Source organism: Nyctibius grandis, chromosome 2 (assembly GCF_013368605.1).
Source record: "Nyctibius grandis isolate bNycGra1 chromosome 2, bNycGra1.pri, whole genome shotgun sequence".
Lineage (NCBI taxonomy): Eukaryota > Metazoa > Chordata > Aves > Nyctibiiformes > Nyctibiidae > Nyctibius > Nyctibius grandis.
Window position 1 is genome coordinate 117,730,681 of NC_090659.1, and position 22,521 is coordinate 117,753,201.

General features: G+C 38.7%; 1 protein-coding gene across 2 annotated transcripts in view; it reads left to right on the forward strand.

Moving 5' to 3' along the window:
• The window catches only part of NOX4 (NADPH oxidase 4), a 116,064-nt gene that overhangs the window by 64,733 nt on the left and 28,810 nt on the right, over positions 1–22,521 (forward strand). For both annotated transcript variants that reach the window (XM_068422814.1, XM_068422805.1), the window contains one exon: positions 14,390–14,471. In XM_068422814.1, coding sequence (XP_068278915.1) covers positions 14,390–14,471 — 82 coding nt within the window. The remainder of the gene's footprint in view (positions 1–14,389; positions 14,472–22,521) is intronic.

The following is a 22,521-nucleotide window of genomic DNA, read 5'->3' on the forward strand; positions in this document are numbered from 1 at the left end:
TCAGCTTCAACCTTTGGATGTCCATGGGCTCTCTCTGTGCTGTTTGTGAAAATGAAGCTCAACTTTGTGATCATGTCATAATGTAGTTTTTTCTTGTCCCGTTCCCCACCTTCATTTCAGGGCAAGAACCACCACTGGAAAATGTGTGTGCATTTTAGTTGTTGCCTCTTTGTGTGCAAATACTTACAGAAAATAAGCATAGCACCTTTGAACCTTCTGTTTGGTTGATCTGTTGTACTAAGTTCAAGTTTTGAGGCCTTGCATTTGCCTGGCTGTTTGCTTTCTGCACCCTCTCCACTTCTAATATTCCTTTTAAATACAGAAGTGGGCTTGCTTTTCAGTAGAGGTCTCATCATTGATTTGGGCTGTGGTATGGTTTAAACTGTAGTTCTCTTTTGCCATAAAGACCACCAGCAGTGGTGGTTGCTTGACTATTCAGAAGACTACTTATCGTGCTGCCTTGTATTGCTCCTTCTTCCTTGGTCTCTTCTACCCGTTTGCTTATTTCTACAGGTGCCTTGTCTAAGCTTGGATCGGAAGGGAGAAGGGCCATCGCTTGATCAGAATATGTTCTGTCTTCAGCAGTTAACTCTGTGGAAGTTAATTAAAACTCCCACAACATAGCAAATGTCATCATGATCAAATAACATGGTCAAATGACATTTTCACCCTATTTACATAGCAAATACTGTGTAGCTCCTTGTTGGCATGATATTAGTGTTGAAGTTCTAGTTAGGATATCCCATCTCCTTTATTGCACTAGTTTTTCTCCTTCATTCCATAAGTATATTTACCCCACTTTTCGCCAGCTGCATGTCCTCACTCCAAACTTCAGACTTCCTTGAAACAGCAACTGTCTGTTCCAAAATCTTTCTCTTCCAAGATGCATTAAAATCAGTGCTGGCCTGGTTCATGTGAACCAAATCCTACACCCCAAATTTTAGCATCAGTTCCCTACAGCACCTGGCAACCCAGCTTTGCGTTGGTGTGCCACACACACCTTTCTGTTGCTCTATCCAATCCTTTGACTTTTGTATATGCATTCTTTCTCTGATGTATCAAGCACTAGCTGAAAAATTTGGGTTTCACCATAAGGAAGTATAGCTAGTCTGTGATCCAAGAATTTTTGAGGGACATCTTACAGCCACAGCTCTTCTCTACCCCAGTCCTCCCCTGGAGATCTGTCCCATTAAGTCATAAATATTATTAATAAAAATCTGCCACCAACCAACTATATAGTTATCAACTGCAAAAATAGGATACCTGCAAAAAGAAAAAATGGGTATGTGACAGCCACAAAAGTGTTACTTCTTCCTTTAAAGAAACAAATCAAACCAAACCTCAGAACTTGCACCGACAGCACCATGTCGTGACAATGGGCCAACACCAGGTTTATAAAACTTGTCAAAATAGATATTTTGGTATCTGCAATAAACAGAATAGAAAAGTTTAGTTTAAAATATTTATGGCTACGCATTTTATATGAACTTAAAACACACATGAAAATACATGCTAATCACAGCTCTGTACTGGACTATGAACCTCATGGTCCCATGCCTCAAAAAAGTGGATACCCCAGAGCAGAAGACAGATATGGGGGCAGGTTCCTAATGGAAATGGAGCCAGACTGCCAGTGCAATGCATTTTTTAATATAAAAACAACCTTTTGTGTCAGTCCACTAAATTAATTTGTAATTAAAACCCATTTTTTTGTTTTTATCAGGCTTTGAAATTTCATTAGGCAGTGAGGCAGAAATGCCTTAAGTAGTCTGAAGTTTAAGACGCTGCAAGGTAAATTAATGGGTAGTACGTCCAAATTTTGAGTTGAAATTTGAAATGGCGGTTGCTCCGTGCCGAACGTGGCATTTCTTAATGAGACAAATGACTCAATTATCTCAGTATTAACTAAAGCACTGTGAGGAGAAACTGTAGGAGGGAATTTATAGGCTGGAAATCACTTTCCAAAATATGAATGGGGTTGCAGCCTTGCCCGTTGCGGTACGCGGAGTAGAGCGTGCCGTGACAGCAATAAAGGGCGCGTTGGTATGAAGTGCAGCAACTGATGTGCAGGGTGCAGCGTGTATTTTGTTTCACCGACATTATAACCCACATTTCTGCAGCTCAGGCTTGTTCTTGTTCTTCCTCTTTTTCTTCTTTATTTAAAGTGCTTTGTGCTCAGAATGGAGATAAACTGACAGAGCTTGTTTCAAAAAAGGATATCATTATACTTATTTATACAGGTTAGTGACATTTGTAGCAGATTAGACCAAAGTACACTACAATGAAATAATATTCCATGAGAGGCAAGTTTTGTAGGGAGAGGTAATATCTTTTATTAGATCAGCTGAAACAGCCGGAAAAAACAGGTTGCCTTTCAGGCATGCAGTGACTTCAGCAGGTTTGACCAAGAGGCAGCGAACTCAAAGCAAAGAGCAGGGAATGAAATAACACTCCCTGTTACTTTTTAGACCAATTTTTGCCTTGAGAAATATGAGCGATAAAATTGCCTAGTAAATGAATAGAAGACACGCTCCACACCTTTTTTTTAAAAAAATTTATTTACCTTTTCCATGAGAAATAATATTTGTTTCTCAAAAAAAACATATGGTCAAAAATACTGTCTGAAAGCCAAAAATATCGCTTGTAAATGCTTTCCCCACTGCCTCTTGGGATTTGCATGTCTCCAGCTTTCTTTATCTTCTCTTGGCTGGGTTCCCAGTTTAGAGTATATTTGCTGTAACATGCCTTGGTCTCACTCTCTCCTGGAGAGAGAAAGCACTTGCATCATGGCAGATACAGTCCGGCTGGCAACTCTAACTGGGAAAAGAGATGGACACATGAGAAAACTCCGCTGTGACTTGCATGAAGTGCTGCATTTTATTTATATATATGTGCCCATCCACATCCCTAAACTTTCAGCATTTGGGTGTGGTTTTTACATTTTAATCATTTTTTTCTCTTAAAATATTTAGTGATGGACTTGGCAGTGCTGGGTTGACTGTTGGACTTGATCTTAAAGTTCTTTTCCAACCAAAATGATTCTATGATTCTACGATTCTATGAAAATCTCAATATCGTATCTAAACAAAATTTTGATTGAAAATGTTTGACCATCTATAGAGAGCAAAGTTTGAACAATGCTTTATGCAAAGCATCAATGTGTTTTTAGTAATTTGAAGGGACCCTGTTCTGTGAAGGGACCAGCTTCTGTATGTAGAATGGATGACTGCTTAGCTTTCTGACTTACCTGGAACCAGAAAATTTTAGGTTATGCTGTAGTAAATACCATGATCATGAGTAAGAGAGAATGTCTCTGTGCCGGGGAGAGAGCCTGGAAGGTCTGTGGATCCAAAGAGGCACATTTGTGTTTTTATGTGTATTGGAGGAAGGGGGACGCAGTGGAGGGTGGCATTTACCGAGGGCTGTTGACAAGTTTTTCAGTGTTGAAGGGGGATTTTGGGGAGAGGAGGGGTTTCAAAGATTATTGGCTATTTTGAGTTTTGCTGAAATGGCTGCTGTGATGATTTTACTGTACTGTCAACTGTCAGCCTCTGAGAAGCCTCCTCATGTTATGTGAAATAAATCAGTGTGTAGTTTGTGCTCTTCATTGCGATAAGCAGTTTTAAGGAATATCTCTTCCCATAAATTTATCATATTCCCTTATTCATTAAGCACACTGTAAGTGCCATTTCCTCAAGGAAAATGCCACAGACGCCCACGCACATTTTCAAAGACGAAGCTGTGATGCTTTGCTGTGCTTTGCCAAGTGGCTGGTGCCAGCCTGACAGCAGAGGGCTTTCCCTCAAGGGTTTCATTTGCACTGTGTTAGCTGAGTGTCTCCTGAGCTTAGCTGTGACTGGTTTGAAAAAGGCAAAATTTATAATTAAAGGAAGATATTTTCATACTTTCTGTTATTTGATGTTTGCCTTTTTTTTAATGGGTTGAGGGGATTATGCTAATTGTGCCCCATTATTAACAAGCATGGCAAATGAAATTTTCTCAGTTTCCAAATAAAGGAGCATTTCATTAATCCAAAAATTTGTTTAGAAATAATACTTCTTTAAAAGTCTCCCATGCTTCTCAACACATATGTACCAGCATGTGCCATTTCTGCAAGAAGTTTGTATCATTTCTATGCCATTTTGTGTTGCAGAATTTGCGATGGTACATCGCAAACAGGTACTGGAACAGGCTGCCCAGAGAGGTTGTGGAGTCTCCTTCTCTGGAGACATTCAAAACCCACCTGGACGCGTTCCTGTGTGATATGGTCTAGGCAATCCTGCTCTGGCAGGGGGATTGGACTAGATGATCTTTCGAGGTCCCTTCCAATCCCTAACATTCTGTGATTCTGTGATTCTGTGATCGATGCATTGCTATGTGCCAGGTCGTGATTGGTAGCTAAAAGAATCAAAAGATAGATATCTGATGCCAGCTTATAGTTATAAGGATCGACAAAATCACTTTTTCAGAAGAGTACATGCCAAACCATTTCCTTACAATGATGTGAGGAACTGTGTGATCTAAATCCTGTTAAACCACTGGTTCTTTGTTCTAGAAAATAGTTATCACTGTAGTACTACATAGTAACGTTTCAAGCTTTTCTCTCCCATTCAAGGCTGGGAATACTTTTTCCGCTGACTTGAGTAGTAACAGACTTTCTGTCATGTGAAAACATATCTATTTAGTGTTCCATTACATTCATAACATCATGATGGTTGAAAGATGGAGGTGACAATCCGATAGAAAATCCTGCAACATATTTTGAGGTGAGTCTACACAAGAGCTAGTGCTAAGTCAGCAAATATATGTATATTTAAGAAATTATTAATTAAGAATAAAGAAAAACTACCTAGACTAGGTTATATATAGTAGATTATATTCAGGGAGTGTGCTGGCTTAAATTCTCAAGAATGACTTGTCTAATTCAGATGTAAGAAGAAATAACAGAATTGCTCACAGTAGGGTGACATTAAACCAAACTTTTGATACATTTCCTGATACACTTGTGTGCATTACATTTCATCACCTATCCAAAATAAAAAGGAGAAAAACAATATCTAATGGCTCATTTCATTTGCCAGTCATTCAAATGATTTCCTGCTAAGGTTTTGATATTGCCCTTTGAGAGATGTTTTAAGAAATGGAGCCTCAGATGTGATTAGATCTTTGTAAAAAATGTGCATTTCTTGCTAGTGGATCATCCCCAGCTGACTAGCAAAACTTATATAGAAGATAGGATCCAGCTGAGTTCTGATCACTTTATCCTGTGTTATGCTTCAGCACAGCTAGTGCTAGGAGTGCTTTTAGAGAACTTGTATGTGTTCTCTGAAAGACATAGGCAGCTGAAAACACAGGAGAAATTATTTTTATATATAAATGGAGTCACTTAATGCCCTGTTTCTTCTTTTGTTTCCTATTTGGAGCCTTGTTACTGTTATTTCTAGCATTTTGGTTTAGCTAAGTGTGTGGCTGGGCAGGCGTTACCCCCACAGGGTTTATATCAGCGCTGTTTTGTCTGAGCACTCTCTCTAAGTAGTGAGCATATTTCAGCTTTCTGTCTGGCCCTCAGCACAGACTCTGAGAACAACTTAGCTCCTTCAATGTAGGTATTCACACAACTGAGCTGTGAGGAAGTAAAAGTTATGCTTAATGACCTTACTAACATCAGTTAAGCCTTGGTGATTAGCAACACCATTCACAGCTGCAGTTAGAGGGAAGAAGGCTGGGCAATCTCATCACTACCTTCTATTACAAGGCAAGGAGTGAGAGTGCATTAGCAGGGAAACTGCTGTTCTCTTTTGCAAACTCTTTTTTTCTTTAGCATTTTCTCTTCCTCCCATGCTTGCCCCCACTGGGAGAAGCCAGCATCTAACTTGCCCAGCACGTACAAGGCCTGTGGCAGGGCAGTGTCTTGACTGCATGTTTATCACTGTGGGGACAGTTGCCTCCTAACCTGCTGTGTCCCTCTCCTCAAACAGACGTTGCAGTTTTATCCGAAGGTGGCAATCAATGGAAACAGCACAAAATATCGATATTCATTTTTTTTCCCATAAGCAGACCTGCTGATTGTATCAGTTAGTAACAATTTAGCGTGACTTTTAAGAAGGAGTTGTCACAAAGAACTGGGACATACTTAGCAGTGATGTGTCTATAGGGACATCTTTGCTAGGCCAAAATCTGCTAGTGCTTCCCTCCTGTTCTGTGTAATGGAGTAGAGTGCTTGTGTACAAGACTGGCCTGTTGTGTGTTTTGGGAATGCAAAGCATTTTGTGCATCACCCAGCTCAACAATAGTTGTTGAAGATAAAATATAATTTTACCAGCCTTAAATTTCCACTTATGTTGCACAGGGAAATGTTCATTAGATCTGGAATCCAAGTCTCATGGCATGTAATTGTTCCCTCCAAAATCTTTTGTCCTATCTATTTTTACCTGGGAGGCGGTAAAGCAGATGGAGCCAGGCACTTTTCAGTGGTGTCCAGTGGCAGAACAGAGTTCAATGGGCACAAATTGAAATACAGAAAATTATTTTTAAATGTAAGAAAAAACTTTTCCACTGTGAGGGTGGTCAGGTGCAGAAACAGGTTGCTCAGAGGGGTTGTGGAGTCTCCATCCTTGGAGATATCCAAAACCCGACTGAACATGGCTATGAGCAACCTGCCCTTGCTGACCCTGCTCAGAGCAGGGGGGATTGAACTAGATGATCTCCAGAGATCCCTTCTACCCTCAACTATTCTGTGACTCTGTGAAGTTATCATACATAATTATTTGCATATTCGAGTGTAATAATGAAGCTGTGTATGTATTAGTAACGAGGTAAAATGATCCCATGCTTACATAGTCCTAAATTGAGATGAAATATGAACAGACAAAAGCCGGGAATGAGTTCCAGTGACTGGTTGTGGTTTGTATTATGATACAAAACTTTAGCTTTGGATGGGTATTAATTCCATTATTTTGTGACTGCCATTAATACATTTAATGAAAAGTTCTGTAGCTTGCTTCAAATGTATAACATATATTAGACTTGCAAACTCATTTATAGAACCTGGCTAAAATACCCAGTGTATGTATGCATGTGGGTGTTACTGATGTTTGATAGATTTGGTGACAAACTAATACACGTGGCTGGAGATGATGTGACCATGACAGCCCAAGAATAACACTTTGGAGTCATGATAATTATTTCCATGAAGACATCAGCTCAGTGCTCAGCAGCAATAAAGAGAAAAATGAATAGGAGAAGAGTAGAGAATAAAGCAGAAGAGATCACTGTGCAGCTGGGTATTTCTGTGGTGCTCCCAGGACTTGAATCCTATGTGCAGGTCTGATCCTCATCTCTCAGACAGGATATTGGACAGGATTCAGGAAGGGATGACAAAGATGATCAAAAGCATGGAAAGGCTTCCAAACACGAGACAACTGAGTATGCACGGACTATTTAGCATGGAAAGAGATAATTTAGGGGAATATAGCAGTGGTCTACAAATCATGGATAACACTGGAAGAGTGAGTGGGTCGGGTCTGACTATTCACAGTTTCTGACAGTATCAGAACTTTTGGCCATCAAATATGGTCAGTTGGACACTATTTCAGAGCAAACATAAGATGATGGATCTTCATGTAGTAGGTGAGAGACACATGGAACTCCTTGTCAGAGGATATAGGATAGATCAGGAGGTTACATGGGTGACTGGGCAAGTACTTTAAAGAGAAATCAAGGCATTTCTTAATAGACAAACCACCTTAGGCTCAGGAGCTCCACTGAGATAGAAACAGTAGAAGGCTGGGAAAGTGACAGCAGGAGGGTCTTGCCCTGTGCTGATTCTTCTGTAGGTGTCTGCATGTGAAGCAAGATATTAGGGTAGGGGGGGCCCTTGGTATGAATCAGTACAGCCTGACGAATTGTGCCTTTGCTCAGCTTTTGAGAGGCATACCCTCTGGAGTTTTGCAGTGCTGGATAGTATTGCAGTAACTGCACAGCTGGATAGTAGCTCCATTTCAGTGTTAAAATCCCACATAGCTTTTGAAAGGTTGAGCTTTCTCTAGTTTCTGTATCAGATTACAAGTTACAAAGACAGAACTAGTTGAATCCCCCTCTTGCATAACTTGAGTCTTTTTTTTGTTAATATGTAAGGTCTTTTTAAATCAAGCATCCCAACTTTACCTTAAAGCCAAAGAGGGATATACTGATGCCTCATCATTTCTTCTGGCATGTTGTGAAAGGGGAAAGTGCACCACTAGTAAAGAAAATTGTAGTTTAGCCTCCCTGCGTTGGCTTATGGGGGAGTTCAGGCAGCAAAGTACAGCCCTTCATGGGCAAAGGGAGCAATCGTAGAGCTCAGTGCTAAAAAAAATCTGCATAAATAACATTTGCTTCAGGTTGTGTATTTATAAAGATATTTTTAAAAGTTAAAGTTACCATTTTGTGTTTTTTTTCTAAACCCTGTTTTACTGTTGCACTTTATAAGTGTTGAGTTGTGGAATGAACTCTACTGTCATGACAGAAATAGTTTTCAAGTATAGTAAGTACCTCTGAGAACAAAAAGTTTTTTGATTAAGACATTGGTTTTGAACTCCAGCAATCTAGCTAATCCCCAGCTCTGCCAGGGAGTTGCTGTATAACCTACAGAAGGATTTCTAACTCAGTATTGAGCACCAAGACTGCTTAACTTCGATATTGCGTCCACTTCTCTTCACTGGCTGTCTGGGGAACCCGAGTCTCGCAGCCTAGCTAATAGGCAGTCTGGGTCTCTCACTGCTGTCTTGTCAAGTGAAACATATAAAATGCAGTCTAAATATGGTCCTCAGCATCTCTCTTCCCTGTTTTGAAACAAAGCAAGTGATGCTTTTTACTTCCCATCATTCATCTTCCAACCTTTTAAGGTTCCTTGGACAAGAACTGCCTTTTACTCTGTTTCTTCATTGACCGATATATGGGTATACACATGTAAATCATGCAATATGTGTCATTATAGTGTAAATGAGGGAGGTCTAGTTAGAAATAAATCTGTCCAAGCTAATTTTGACATAGTAGGTGGGACATTTTAAAGACATAAGAAAGCACCTAGAGTTCCAGCAGATGGAACTCTGATTGCCAGAATCAGGGAGGGAGAATGATTTCCAGCTGGTAAGCACACAGCTAGAGGAAGAGAAGGAGCGAACTACTTTCTAGGAAACAAATTAAGGTTGGGAGGGAAAACAGGGTGTACAGAGACTTTGCTCAAAGAAAGGAGGACTATTCTGCAGGCCCAGGGTGACTGGAAGGTTCACTGCTGACCCCTGTAATGATTACTTGATATCCTTATTTTTTTTCCCTCTCTACATAAATAAACTAAAATCCTGCAAGAGAAAATGTTGAACAGAAGGGTGATCACTTTATTCACCTGGCTTAGGAAATGAAGAGACCAGTTGCATTTCTGTAAAAGCTTCTCTATTTCCCTTAAATAAATAGAAACAGCATTTTTTGTATATAATTTTCAGCTTTCTGGGTTTTTTACTGGCTTTTCATTTTTTTTTTAGTAGCTCTGTAAATGGTGGGCTCTAATTAGTCTTTCAGATGACTGATCAGGAGGGAAGGAAATGGTGGTGAAAAAAACAGAAGAACAAAACTCCGTGAGGCTTAATGGACTGAGAATCATGGAAGTTCAAGCTGGTCAAAAAGCCTGTCTTTGTATCAGCAGAATATGTACGCTTCAGGGGAATTCCAAGGCTTATGATGTAATCATTCTGGAACTTTTAGCTCATCAACATTACCTCATCATTGTTTTCCTTCCTCCCCTTTTAATCTGATGGAGGATATTTGTAGCACTGACTCTTCAAGAGGAGTGAAGTGACAGTTCCTTAACTTCAGAAACTTTGGCCATTAATAAGCCACAGGTCAAACTAAAATATTGGACATTTCAGTTTTATGCCATCTTAATTGGCAAAGACTTCTTTGTAAATGCCTTTTCTTTTTACAAGGCACTGAGGAACTACTTATGACAGCATTTCCAAATTTACAGAGCTTGAAAACAAGTCAGATTAGTGGGTCTCAAATCCTCTTAAATGCTGTTGGCAGATTTAAGAAAGCTGACTTTTTTTTTTTTTTTTTTTAAACTATTGCAAGGTGCTGAGGAGCTATTCATGACATGGAAGGTGTTCCAGACCACTCTGTGTTTTGCATAAACCTAGGCAGATTTTTTTAGTTTGAAATTGAAGGGCTTACAAGTGTTTTTGTGGTGAAAGATGGAATTGAGATTTGTGTCTCAATGAATGCAGAAGTGCTACAGGTAATTACAGAAACATGACGGCAAAATATCCAAATACATGAGAGTGTCACTATGGACAGACCTTTTGGTAGACAACTGGGCTTCTGGACCACAGTGTTCTGTACTTTATAACTGATAAGGCTATTCTCTCCTCCCATTCTCTGGTTGCTTTCTAATCACTTTTCTGTTTATTCTTATGAACTTTGATTTAAAAAGTAATCCATAAAACTAATATGCTACTTTTTACAAGGGCATGTAATGATAGGACGAGGGGGGAACAGTTTTAAACTGAAAGAGGGTAGATTTAGATGAGATATTAGAAAGAAATTCTTGACTGTGAGGGTGGTGAGACACTGGCACAGGTTGCCCAGAGAAGCTGTGGAGCCCCCTCCCTGGCAGTGTTCAAGGCCAGGTTGGATGGGGCTTTGAGCAACCTGGTCTAGTGGAAGTTGTCCCTGCCTGTGGCAGGGGGCTTGGAACTAGATGATCTTTAAGGTCCCTTCCAACCCAAACCATTCTGTGATTCTATGATTTTCAGAAGTAAGCCTTTTAAAACTTGGTTAAATAAATATTATTCATGTTTTGTTAACAAACCACACCAACACCTAGACAAAAAGCATCAGATGGGAGATGTCTCTCTAAAATGATCCAAGTAATGATAAGATTGTCTGTGACTTGGTTTGGTTCTATTGATCAATGAGGGATTGCAAATCAAAATAATGTAAAAATGCTCTAATTATTAGTTTCATCAGTTCTTAAGTCTTGCATTTATTGTTGTAGCATGGATTAGAAGAAAATCTCATTTTTTTGAAGAAATTCCGCCCCAGCACCCTTGGAAGGTGTCATTGTGATTTTTTTTTTTTTGCAGATTGAAAAGCCTTCTCTTGTCAAGCATTGTGCTTTTGATACTCACTTTTGTAAGAGCACGAAAAATACCTGTGTTCTGTCAGTAGCTACCAAAGCTCTCGTCACCTTCCTCATCACCTTGCTGGATAGTCCTTAAAGGCAATAGTGTCATTTGCACCAGTGTGACTTTTGTCTTGTGCACACGTATGTGTAATATGAGAATATCATAGACCTGAAGGGTGAAACATGTACATAATGGTCCTATGGGACAAATTAATCCTAAAGGCTTCTGTTCAGTATGCCATTTCTTTTAAGAGGATTGACAGGACATGAAGGCTACGTGTGCTGGAGGAAGTTGTAGGATGTATTTGAGATGAAGTGGAACGCTACCATATAGCATAAATGTTGCCATGGAAAAATGAGTAAAGTCAGATGGTGAAAAGAAAATACATCTGCCTGGGAAATTTGCCATAGTGTGGGGAAAAAAATAAAAGTTGGCTTCAACTAAAACAAGATCCAGTAGGGAAGCTGTTTAGGCCAATTTCAGATGCCATAACTTGGCTGCTTTCAATCCAGTGCTGGCCAGCTCTGTCACATTACTATTCAAAATATTTTCAGGATTGCAACTTGTTGAATTGAGTCCTGGAGTGCAACCAGGTGTCCTGGATCAATGGAAAAGGGCAGCAGCACAAGAAAAAGAGTCACGGGGTAGGGGATAGAGATGGAATGTGGCTCCCTGTCTGGGTGCTGTCCATCTCGGGCAGAACAAAGGAGCGAGGCATATCTGCACCCTCCCCAAGATGTGTTTTGTCTCTCCCAGAGAGTCACAGGTCCTTTGCAAGGTCTGACAAACCAGCCTCACTTACTTACATAGAAAGTAGTGGTGTGCAGTACTGAGCTAAGAGCATGTATCTCCATGCTTTGCATTGCTGTTGCACCTGGTTATAAGCCCTAAAAAATAAGTAAATTAGACCACCCCGAAGATAAATCCTTAATTATGGTGACTCGCACTATGTTCCGGAGATCAAAACCCTCAAGTCATGGAAGGAAGTGCTGTCATTCAGTGTTCACCATAGAAAACTTCCTCTCATTCCTCCACCGGGCTCACACAAAGGCAGCTATTCATATGAAGCCTTTTACAAAGGGTTCCTAGAAATGCACAGTAGCTTGAGTTGCGTTGGGAGATTCCTGAGGTAGGGGTGGAAGTTAATGTGCTCTCTCTGAAACATATACAGTTGGATATTTTGCACCAGGGAAAGGTTCCTGAAGCCTTTCAGTTCTTGTCCTGTGGCTTTTGAAGTTCACATTGTATCATCTTTAAGGAAGACAGGGTATACCCATATACAGCGTATTGCCATGTACCAGAGGACTGAGAAAAAAGCCAATCTCTGCATCTTCCTAAAAATTCAAGAAGAGGTCAAGAAGTAGCTATAATGGCAAGTTTTTGTCAAGACAGAAAGCAGGCTGTTTTTTGAAAGATGCTTATTGAGTTTCACTTACCATCTTTATAGCATTTCATTTATGGTTGTTGGCCACATCCAGTCTCTGTCCTGGTTAGGCACAGGGAAAGCTCAGTTACATTTTGAAGATACGGTAAGAATTTTGGAGGTACAAGTGCTTATTTCTTTCAAAACTGAATCTGAAGAGGTGCAGAAATAAAGGAACGGAGATACTAAGTATCAGCCCTTGTTTCTTCACTGGCAGATCCTGGTATCTTCTCCAAGTTGTTTGCAGTATATCTTAGCCAGCTGATGAAAGACTAGATCAGACCATCTGAGACAACTGACCTTTAAAACTCTTAACAAGAGAGTGTTTCTTCTGAATGAATTATGCTTTCTTCAAAGTATTATAACTTTATGAAGTATGGGTTTGGGGTTTTTTTTTTCATTTTACAGGCTACATTGCAGAATTGTATACAAATTAAGAGGTCAGTTATAATGACATAACAGTACATGAAACTGAATGTTAAGAAAGCCATCGTACACTAACCTGTAAGAAGTAAGAAAGCTGCTATGGTTCCTTTTCGGAGCTGGGAGATTCAGACTTTTTCTCCACTGATTTTCTGTCCTTTGATTTCCTTATCTGTAAACCCAATGTTAGAGGGCATTTTGACATCCACAGGGATATAAGGGGAGGAAGGACTACACTTATCCTCAGATTCAGTTCCCAGAATGAAAACCTTACATGGAAAAGATAGCTAGTTTAGAGGAAACCCATAGTACAGCTACTACCCACAGCACAGGCTACAAGCTGTGGTTTAGCAAATGAAGGATAAAACCTGTAGCTGAAGACTTCAAGCCACAGTTATAAAGTAGTGCAGGAAGAGCAGGAGATGCGAAGGTGGGAAGGGCATCACCAGTGTCCTAGGTTTCTGTGCCACTGGAGGACTGGTTAAATAAAAGCTGCAGGTGATGGAAGGCAAGAAGGAAACAGAGCATGTCCTATGCTATGGAGAGCTACAGGGTGTGCTGAGAGGATTTGACTTGGGTGGGAAATTCCCTTCTGTCCCTGGATCAGGGTATCAAGTGAATTTTGAGGAGGTTCCCATCTTCCAGGAACTGATACTGATAGAAGCTTCTACAGATCCCACTTACGTGTTTCATCTAACCGCCTCTAGAGAAAGGCATCAGAGAAAGGCAGCTACAAAACCCACAACCACCCCTTCACTTGGTGGTCGGTGAAGCTAAGTTACAAAAACCTTATCTACTGCAGATGATCCTATAATACAGTTTTTTAAATATATAGTAGTGGGCAAAAAGCAATCCAGTCTTCCAACTATCCTTTAAAATACCAATGAATCAGTTAACCAAGGACTCGTACTGCAATTTAATTTAGATTAATGAATTAATCTATATTTGTTTAGATTACTGTGCTCCTTGAGTGGCTGGTGAATTCATAGTTGCTTCTCCTTTCTGTTTAGACTAAGCTCTTCAAGGCAGGGGCTGTTTATGGCTGTCTGTATATGATACTCAGAAGACCTGTATGCAGTCCTCAGAAACTTGTACGCACTATCAGAACTTGATATTGGATGAAAAAAATGACATTTTAAAATATTAATAAAAGAGTTTACAGGAAACAGTGATTTCTAGTCTTAGCAGCAGTTTTTTATGAATATATAGATTTTTATTCCCTATACACTTAGCTTTGTCCTCTGGTAAATATTGCTGGAGAAGAGAATTCACTGATATTACTGCTTGCTTACTTGTGGCCTGAACTTATAATGCAGAGTCACAGTCTGGGTTTGTTTTTTTTTTTCTTTTCTTTTCTTTTTTTTTTTTTTTTCTGTCCTGACAGAAAGATTTCGGGATTTACTGCTTCTACATTCAAATCAAGATACAGAGATTCTGCCCATCTTTCAGCAGAGGCGCTATCCCAAGTAAGTAAGATTGTCTTCTTGGGAGAAATAAAATCTTTATCTATGTGCAGTGAGGGAGACTGAAGCATTTATAGCACTGTACATGCTTTTGGTGTGAAGTCCTAAGGCAGAGCTGTCAGGGAGCTACACTTACGCTGAGCTTTTCAGTCTTTCAGCGGTGTCAGGGAGAAGCAGACGTGCTTTGCAAGCGTGCCCAGCTGTCAGCAGGGAGGTGGTGGCAGAGTGCAGACATTAAGTTGCCTGGAACAGTGTCTGGTGGAGCTTTGTTTCACTTGACACCGTGTTGACATAGGCAGATGTTTTGTCAGGCTAATCCCCACTCTTGTCTTGTGGGATTCCATCATTTATGGTGACAGATTCCCTTGGATTTTAACAGGCTCCCCTCTGGAAGCCTGCAAGCACTAGAAAACATTTTTTTTCTGCCCTTTTTAGGGCTATATGTGCAGGCAAACCCAAAGAGTAGTGTTGCATGTTTAGGAGGTCTTGCATGTATTGAGTATCCTGGACAAAATCTCTTCTTCTCCCAAGTGACATACCTGAATGAAACAATAAATGCTCCTTGTTATAATACTGGTTAAAAGAAACAGTCACTTTCAGCTAAGTCTTGAAAAGAGACAGCGAAGGGGAAAGAAGAAGAAATAGTTCTCACGTTAACCATGACCAGAGTGAGCTGTGAAAGAAGGCTAGGGCAGGATGGACAGAGGGAGGAGAAGAAAGAAAGAATATCTGGAGCCAATCCAGCAATGATGATGGAAATAAGCAAAGTTATTTATTTTATTTATTATTGTTAGCAGGTTCCTGAAATACGTAAGAAGCCAGTGGAGCTAAGTGTTAGATGCGGCTCTTAAAATCCGATAATACATTTTTTTTTAAGAGCAGGCAACAACTAGAGGGGCTGAGTGCTGAAAAACAGTTACCTCCTCACTGTGAATACTTGAAAATAAAAGCACTCAGGGATGAAATCCTGATTCTGAAAATGGTGAAATTTTGCATTGACTTCAAGGGAGACAGGATTTTATCCCCCTGAATTTATTGTTTGCATTATCCATTGTCACTGTTTTACTGGCATACTATGGAGGTACAATATGTGAGACTGTGCAAGACACCTTTTGTTGATGGACTGGTCTACTTGTTTCAGTAGGACTTCCATGAATTATTACCTTTGTCCTCACCCTTTGGAGCACTGGAACAGTTACTTTTCCATGGTAGTAGAATGCTTTGCTTGGCTTAGATATTTTCATTTATGATATGGACACTGTCAGACTGGTCTGAGAAACTAGTTTATCATCCTTCCTCAAAGAACGGACTTATCTCTATATAAATCATTCCTAAGGTGTCTGACTTTTACATTCAATTTAATGCTAGCGTTCTTGGCAAGTACAGTCTGCTAGCAGTGGTAGAAATTGTCAGATCCATGGGTTAATGAGTGCCTGTTGTCTTCTGTCCAATGAAAGCTTCAGCCCTTTGAAGATCATACAACAAATAGCTTGTAGTATGGAGCTCTATTGCTATTTGAAGTTATAGTGGCCTTGTATCGCAAAATGATACATGTTTTCAGCCACATTACTTGGCAAGATTGACTGATCCCCCTAAAATAGAAAATCAGCCAAACTCTGGTACTTAATTGAAAGAGAAGTTTGCATATTTTCTTAAAAGACTTCTGTTTATAGCATCATTAATTGATGCAAATTTGTGCTTGTTACAGAAATTTATCATTTATAGCTTAGGGACATAGTTTAGTGGTGGCCTTGGCAGTGTTTGGTTAATGGTTGGACTCGATGATCTTAAAGGTCTTTTCCAACCTAAACGTTTCTATGATTTAGAAACTGGTTGAAGACTATTGACATGTCCTGAATTCCCTAGGGGTTGTCTTTCAAGTGAAATATTTGTGTTCAGCAAGGTAGAAAACCTGTTCATCTTCATAATATGTTTTATCTTATTCCCATGTCAGTTTTTTCCCTTCCCTATGCTCATTTTAATTGAAAGATCGGTTAACAGAAATGAAGATAATGAACAGACAGATCTCATAAGTCAGCATCCCTTCATTGACTTCAGCTGAACAATGACTGGTTGTACTGCATAAGGATCTGAGCAGTAAGGTCATTTTGATGAGACGTTATCATAGGGCACAAGCTGTAGCTTGTAATGCTTAGGTAAATCCTAAGAATATGAAAGTTTTAAAAATAGAGAAATTTTGGTAATGACTTATCTGAATAGCTTGACTAAGCAGGGCTTAGTAGGTAGAAAGGACAAAAGTTTGTGTGTATTTAAGAGACATATATCCAAAGGAAGGAGATTGGAAAGGAAGATGTTAGGTATCTTTCAGGATATTCTGAGTCATAGTAATAAATATTAAAGGCTAAATGAGCAAGCTACAATCCATCAATTTTTGAAATATAGAAACCTTGATGTTCTCATACATTTGTTATATTAAGACCTGAACTCCTTCTCATGGAAAAGCAGGATGATTTTGAGTACGTGCTTGTTCTCAGAGAAGATGTCTGTGCACGGAAATGGCTGGAAGAAGTTTTCTAGAGTATGTATGCACATTGTTCTGTATTTGCTGGGGTAAATGTGTCAAAGAAACACGCTTTACATTCCTGGTTGATGAAAGGAGACATGCAGGATCTTTTCATGGTCCTCGTGTTTGCCTGAGTTTATTCTGCTGGTCTTGCCTTAGCCAAGGAGCAAATACCTACTGTAACACATGGAGGAGATTATGGAGAAGCCCAAGCTTACAAAGGTTCAGGCACGTAAAGCCACACAGCACATCACAGTGCTTCCTTGACTTATCACTGTGTGTCCACAAGTAGCGTGGCATCATGAGCACCAGTTCTCATGGTGGCCTGTGGGCTAAATGCGGTACTATGCCAGCACATGGGTACAGCATCTGTCCAGTCAGCCCAACCTGCAGTATACATCCTCTCACTTTTCTTTACAAGGTTGTGGAGCAGAAGGAGTTTGGCTTTATCTTACACTTCACTCACATGAGAACGTAACTGTGTCTTGGAAGAATTATAGTTATTGGGGAAGGAATATGGAAGTATGTTTTCCCATAAATGCCTACAGTGGAACTTCTTGGAAACATACAGCACTGCCCATAGTCACAGGTTACTGAACTAGAGGGACCAGTCTAATCCAAGCAAGTCTTTTTTATACCTCAAGTGATTGTCAGAGGATGAAACGTGTGGTTCAGAAATCACTAGATTCACCTTGTCCACCTCATCAGGAAACCCACCCATCCACGGAGGGAAATGTTTTGAGGAGAAAATCTGTCTCCTAGCTGACATGAAGCTATCACCATGTCTGTGAGGATTCGCATTTCTGAAACTAAGAATAAACCTGCAGCGGTGGGCAGCCAAATGGGTTGGGGTGCATAGCAGCCTCCAAGTATACCTGCCTGGAAAGAGCCTCCGCACGCGAACCAAGTCACAGACATACTTGCAGCTTGTTCCTTCTCTCCCTCACTCCATGACCGGCCTGAAGTCACCGAGGTGAGTTATGCCAACGTGATCAGGCTTGTCAACAAACTAAACTTGTTGCAATGAGTCATCCCAACTCATTACTTTGACAATGAGCATTAGAGTTCCTATATCTCATAGAAAACTTTTCAGAGTTTCACTCTTAGCACAGTTCTACAGGAGCTTTTCTCACTTTGGTGTCAAGCTCATGCTTTTCTTGGTTGCCCACTTCGTTGATGACGTTCCCACTATTTTATTGCACAGATTTGCTCATAAAATGCAAGAACTGCTGAAGTACTGACAAAGGCTACAGAGGATTGCTCCTGAAGAAGACACGATTATGCTCATTAATTGGGCCGTAGGGTCTAGCATGTGACAGGGTGGTTGGTGCTAGCAGTGGGGGCCTAGGTCAGTGTGTCCCACCAGGGTCTTTTGATCTTTTCCTGCTGACTCCAATCCTCTCCTGACCGCTCGTGCTATGTGTGTAAGGGAAAGATGAGCAATTGCCTTGCAACACTCAAGAGAAGTGTCTCTTGTAGCTGGGCCTGATAATGTCAAAAGAAAAAAAAAAAACCAACACAAGAATGAAATGATAAGGGAAGTGATAAATGAAGTGCAAGAGTGAGGAATTAGGTTGGTGGGTGAAAAAGGCAGGAGAAAGGCTGACTGCACAAAACAGTGCTTGAGAGGGATGCACCAGAAATGGTACTGCCGTCACAGCTTTTTAGGAAATTTCTCTGTATACAAGTGACTTGAGAGTTCAGCTGTACTTTATATTTTCAAGATATTGCTGAAATCCTTAAATGTGTATGTGGGTTTTTTAGAGGGATTATTTGCTTCCTTTTTTTTCCCCTTCAGAAATCTTTGCAGTGTTCATTCTTATCTTCTGTGGGTTTGGTGGAAAAGTTATTGGATGATTCACAGATTTTAAGAACAGAAGGAGCTGTTATCTTCCAGCTAATTTGAGTCCCTTCTTAACATAAGCCATAGAGCATACCTGATAATCCCTGCAGCAAGCTTCTGGTTCAACCGGAGCATGAATTTAGAAAGACATCCAGTCTTTAAATTAAGATGTTAAGAATGGGAAAATCCACAAGCCTTTAGATCAGCTTGTTTCAACTGTTAATTACGTCACGTATGTATAATATTAACTTATTTAACTTCAGTTTCCAGTCTCTGCCATCTCACTATACCATTTTCTGCTAAACAAGAAAGTCCTGTACCATCTGAAATGACACCTCCATACAAGAGATTGAAGGTCATTTAAAAATGTACCCTTCTCTTGGACAAATTAAATAAATAAAACTTTCTTGCAGGGTAAGGCTCACTTAAAAGGTCCCTTTCTAATAATTTGTTTTTTTCTTTTTCAAACTTTTCAAAATTTTCTTTTTCTTTTTCTTTTTCTTTTTCTTTTTCTTTTTCTTTTTCTTTTTCTTTTTCTTTTTCTTTTTCTTTTTCTTTTTCTTGCTCTTGCTCTTGCTCTTGCTCTTGCTCTTGCTCTTGCTCTTCCTTTTCCTTTATTATTCTTTTTCTATTCTTTTTCTATTCTTTTTCTATTCTTTTTCTATTCTTTTTCTATTCTTGTCTTTTCCTTTTCCTTTTCCTTTTCCTTTTCCTTTTCCTATTCTTTTTCTTTTCCTATTCTTTTTCTTTTTCTATTCTTTGTCTTTGTCTTTGTCTTTGTCTTTGTCTTTGTCTTTGTCTTTGTCTTTGTCTTTGTCTTTTTCTTTTTCTTTGTCTTTTTCTTTGTCTTTTTCTTTGTCTTTTCTTGTCTTTTTCTTTTTCTTTTTCTTTTTCTTTTTCTTTTTCTTTTTCTTTTTTTTCTTTTTCTTTTTCTTTTTCTATTTTTTTCTATTCTTTTTCTTTTTCTTTTTCTATTCTTTTTCTATTCTTTTTCTTTCTCTATTCTTTTTTTATTCCTGTTTTTTCCTTTTTCTTTTCTTTTCTTTTCTTTTCTTTTCTTTTCTTTTCTTTTCTTTTCTTTTCTTTTCTTTTCTTTTCTTTTCTTTTCTTTTCTTTTCTTTTCTTTTTCTTTTCTTTTTCTTTTTCTAGTCTTTTTCTATTCTTGTCTTTTTCTTTTTCTTTTTCTTTTTCTTTTTCTTTTTCTTTTTCTTTTTCTTTTTCTTTTTCTTTTTCTTTTTCTTTTTCTATTCTTTTTCTATTCTTGTTTTTTCCTTTTTCTTTTCTTTTCTTTTCTTTTCTTTTCTTTTCTTTTCTTTTCTTTTCTTTTCTTTTCTTTTCTTTTCTTTTCTTTTCTTTTCTTTTCTTTTCTTTTCTTTTCTTTTCTTTTTTCTTTTTCTATTATTCTTTTTCTATTCTTTTTCTATTCTTGTTTTTTCCTTTTCCTTTTCCTTTTCCTTTTCCTTTTCCTTTTCCTTTTCCTTTTCCTTTTCCTTTTCCTTTTCCTTTTCCTTTTCCTTTTCCTTTTCCTTTTCCTTTTCCTTTTCCTTTTCCTTTTCCTTTTCCTTCTCCTTTTCCTTCTCCTTCTTCTTCTCCTTCTTCTTCTCCTTCTTCTTCTCCTTCTTCTTCTCCTTCTTCTTCTCCTTCTTCTTCTTCTTCTTCTTTTTCTTCTTCTTTTTCTTCTTCTTTTTCTTCTTCTTTTTCTTCTTCTTCTTCTTCTTCTTCTTCTTCTTCTTCTTCTTCTTTTTCTTCTTCTTTTTCTTCTTCTTTTTCTTCTTCTTCTTCTTCTTCTTCTTCTTCTTCTTCTATTCTTTTTCTATTCTTTTTCTTCTTCTTCTTTTTCGTTTTCTTTTTCGTTTTCTTTTTCGTTTTCTTTTTCGTTTTCTTTTTCGTTTTCTTTTTCGTTTTCTTTTTCGTTTTCGTTTTCTTCTTCTTCTTCTTTTTCTTCTTCTTCTTCTTTTTCTTCTTCTTCTTCTTTTTCTTCTTCTTCTTCTTTTTCTTCTTCTTCTTCTTTTTCTTCTTCTTCTTCTTTTTCTTCTTCTTCTTCTTTTTCTTCTTCTTCTTCTTTTTCTTCTTCCTTTTTCCTTTTTCCTTTTTCTATTAAACATGGTCAGGAATTAAGAAAGTATTTTGGTAACTGTTACCATAATGTGCATATGGAGAAATAACAGCGCTTCTTTGTAGTTGAATAGGGAGACAATGTAAATTGAACACTATCTTATTATTTAAATGGAGTGACAAACTGTTGAACTTCGGAGAAAAAAAGTTAATTTAGAACCTAGCAGGTCATGAAATAACAGAGTATTCCAAATACATTTATTTCCATCAGTCATAAACTTACAAACCTTTCCTTGCCATATATTCCTAGTAAATTAAGGTAGACTTCTTGTGTATGCACAAAAATACTGGTCATTTTCATGTCACAAAAAAAAACAGAACATACAAGATATTGATTTTTATTTATATATATGTATGTATCTTCCAATACATTTTTGAAGGTCATCTTTGAAAAGCTGCTGAAAATTTCAGCTCAAACAAAGCCAAATGGTGTTATTCAATTCTCATCATGGAGCAGTCTAGACAAATAGGCGGCAGAAAGTTAGTGCCCTAAACCATTGTGCCATCTGGTTCCCAGTTGCTACTCATTTTAATGATAATGGATCTGTGATGAATCCATGCCAGTTTACTACAGCTTCAGATCCAAGCCAAGAAACTGATAATACTTCATAAATAATACCCCAGGAATAAAACTTGTATCTTATTTGTATCTGTCTTGAGAACGTTTTTCTTTTTAGAGGAAAATGATTTGTGTCTAACTAGAGAAAGTAGTGAGTTGTGACTGCTGGAAGTGACGATGCCCAGACAGTGCATCCGCTGAGATTCCCCGACTCCCAGATTTAAGCACACACGAGAGCAGCTAGCAGGATCATGGCCTAGAAACCCAATTCAGTTTACATTAGAAACAAAGGCAACATCTTCCTTGGTGTTCAACAAGGGGAAAAATCACGACCTATGGGCTTGTCACTCAGTCTTCATTGTAAAGGCAAGGAAATTTTTAAGTTTAAAAAGAGATGGAGAACTTTCATAGAGTGATTTTCTATAAAAGGCTTTCCGTGGAGTGCTTTACAAAAGATGTTCTCTTGTTACGGAGGAGAAACTAAGGCATGGGACTCTGATGTGAGTTACCAGTGTCACCCAGGAACAATTCTGCTGGGGTCAAGGCCAGAAATGGAAACCCGGTCTTCCACAGTCATTTCAGTTGTGTGCAATTGGCTCTCATCTAAAATAGCATCTATCCTGTTTTCCACTGCAAAAACATGTGGCCTGCCCATATTGCTGCAATCAGATGGGAAAGTGCCAAGTGAAGGAGCTTTTCAAAAGTGCCCACACAAGCACTTTAAATGCTCTGTGTAGCATTGTACATTAAGCATGAAAATTACTGTTTTTGAAGTGCTCCAAGATTTATTTCAAAATGCAGGCTAGAAGCTAACTATCTCACCAGCAGCACTGAGCCCTCAGAAAACCTGAGTCTCAGAGAATTTTAAGTACTTAATAAAAAAAGAGATACCTGCTTAAGGAATCCATAATGACATTTAAAAGAAAGTCAAACTGTTTATAGAGAAGAGTGTTTGTAGGTTTTTTTAGTGGTTTGGGATTTTGTCTCTTATTTTTAATCCTTTTTTTTTATT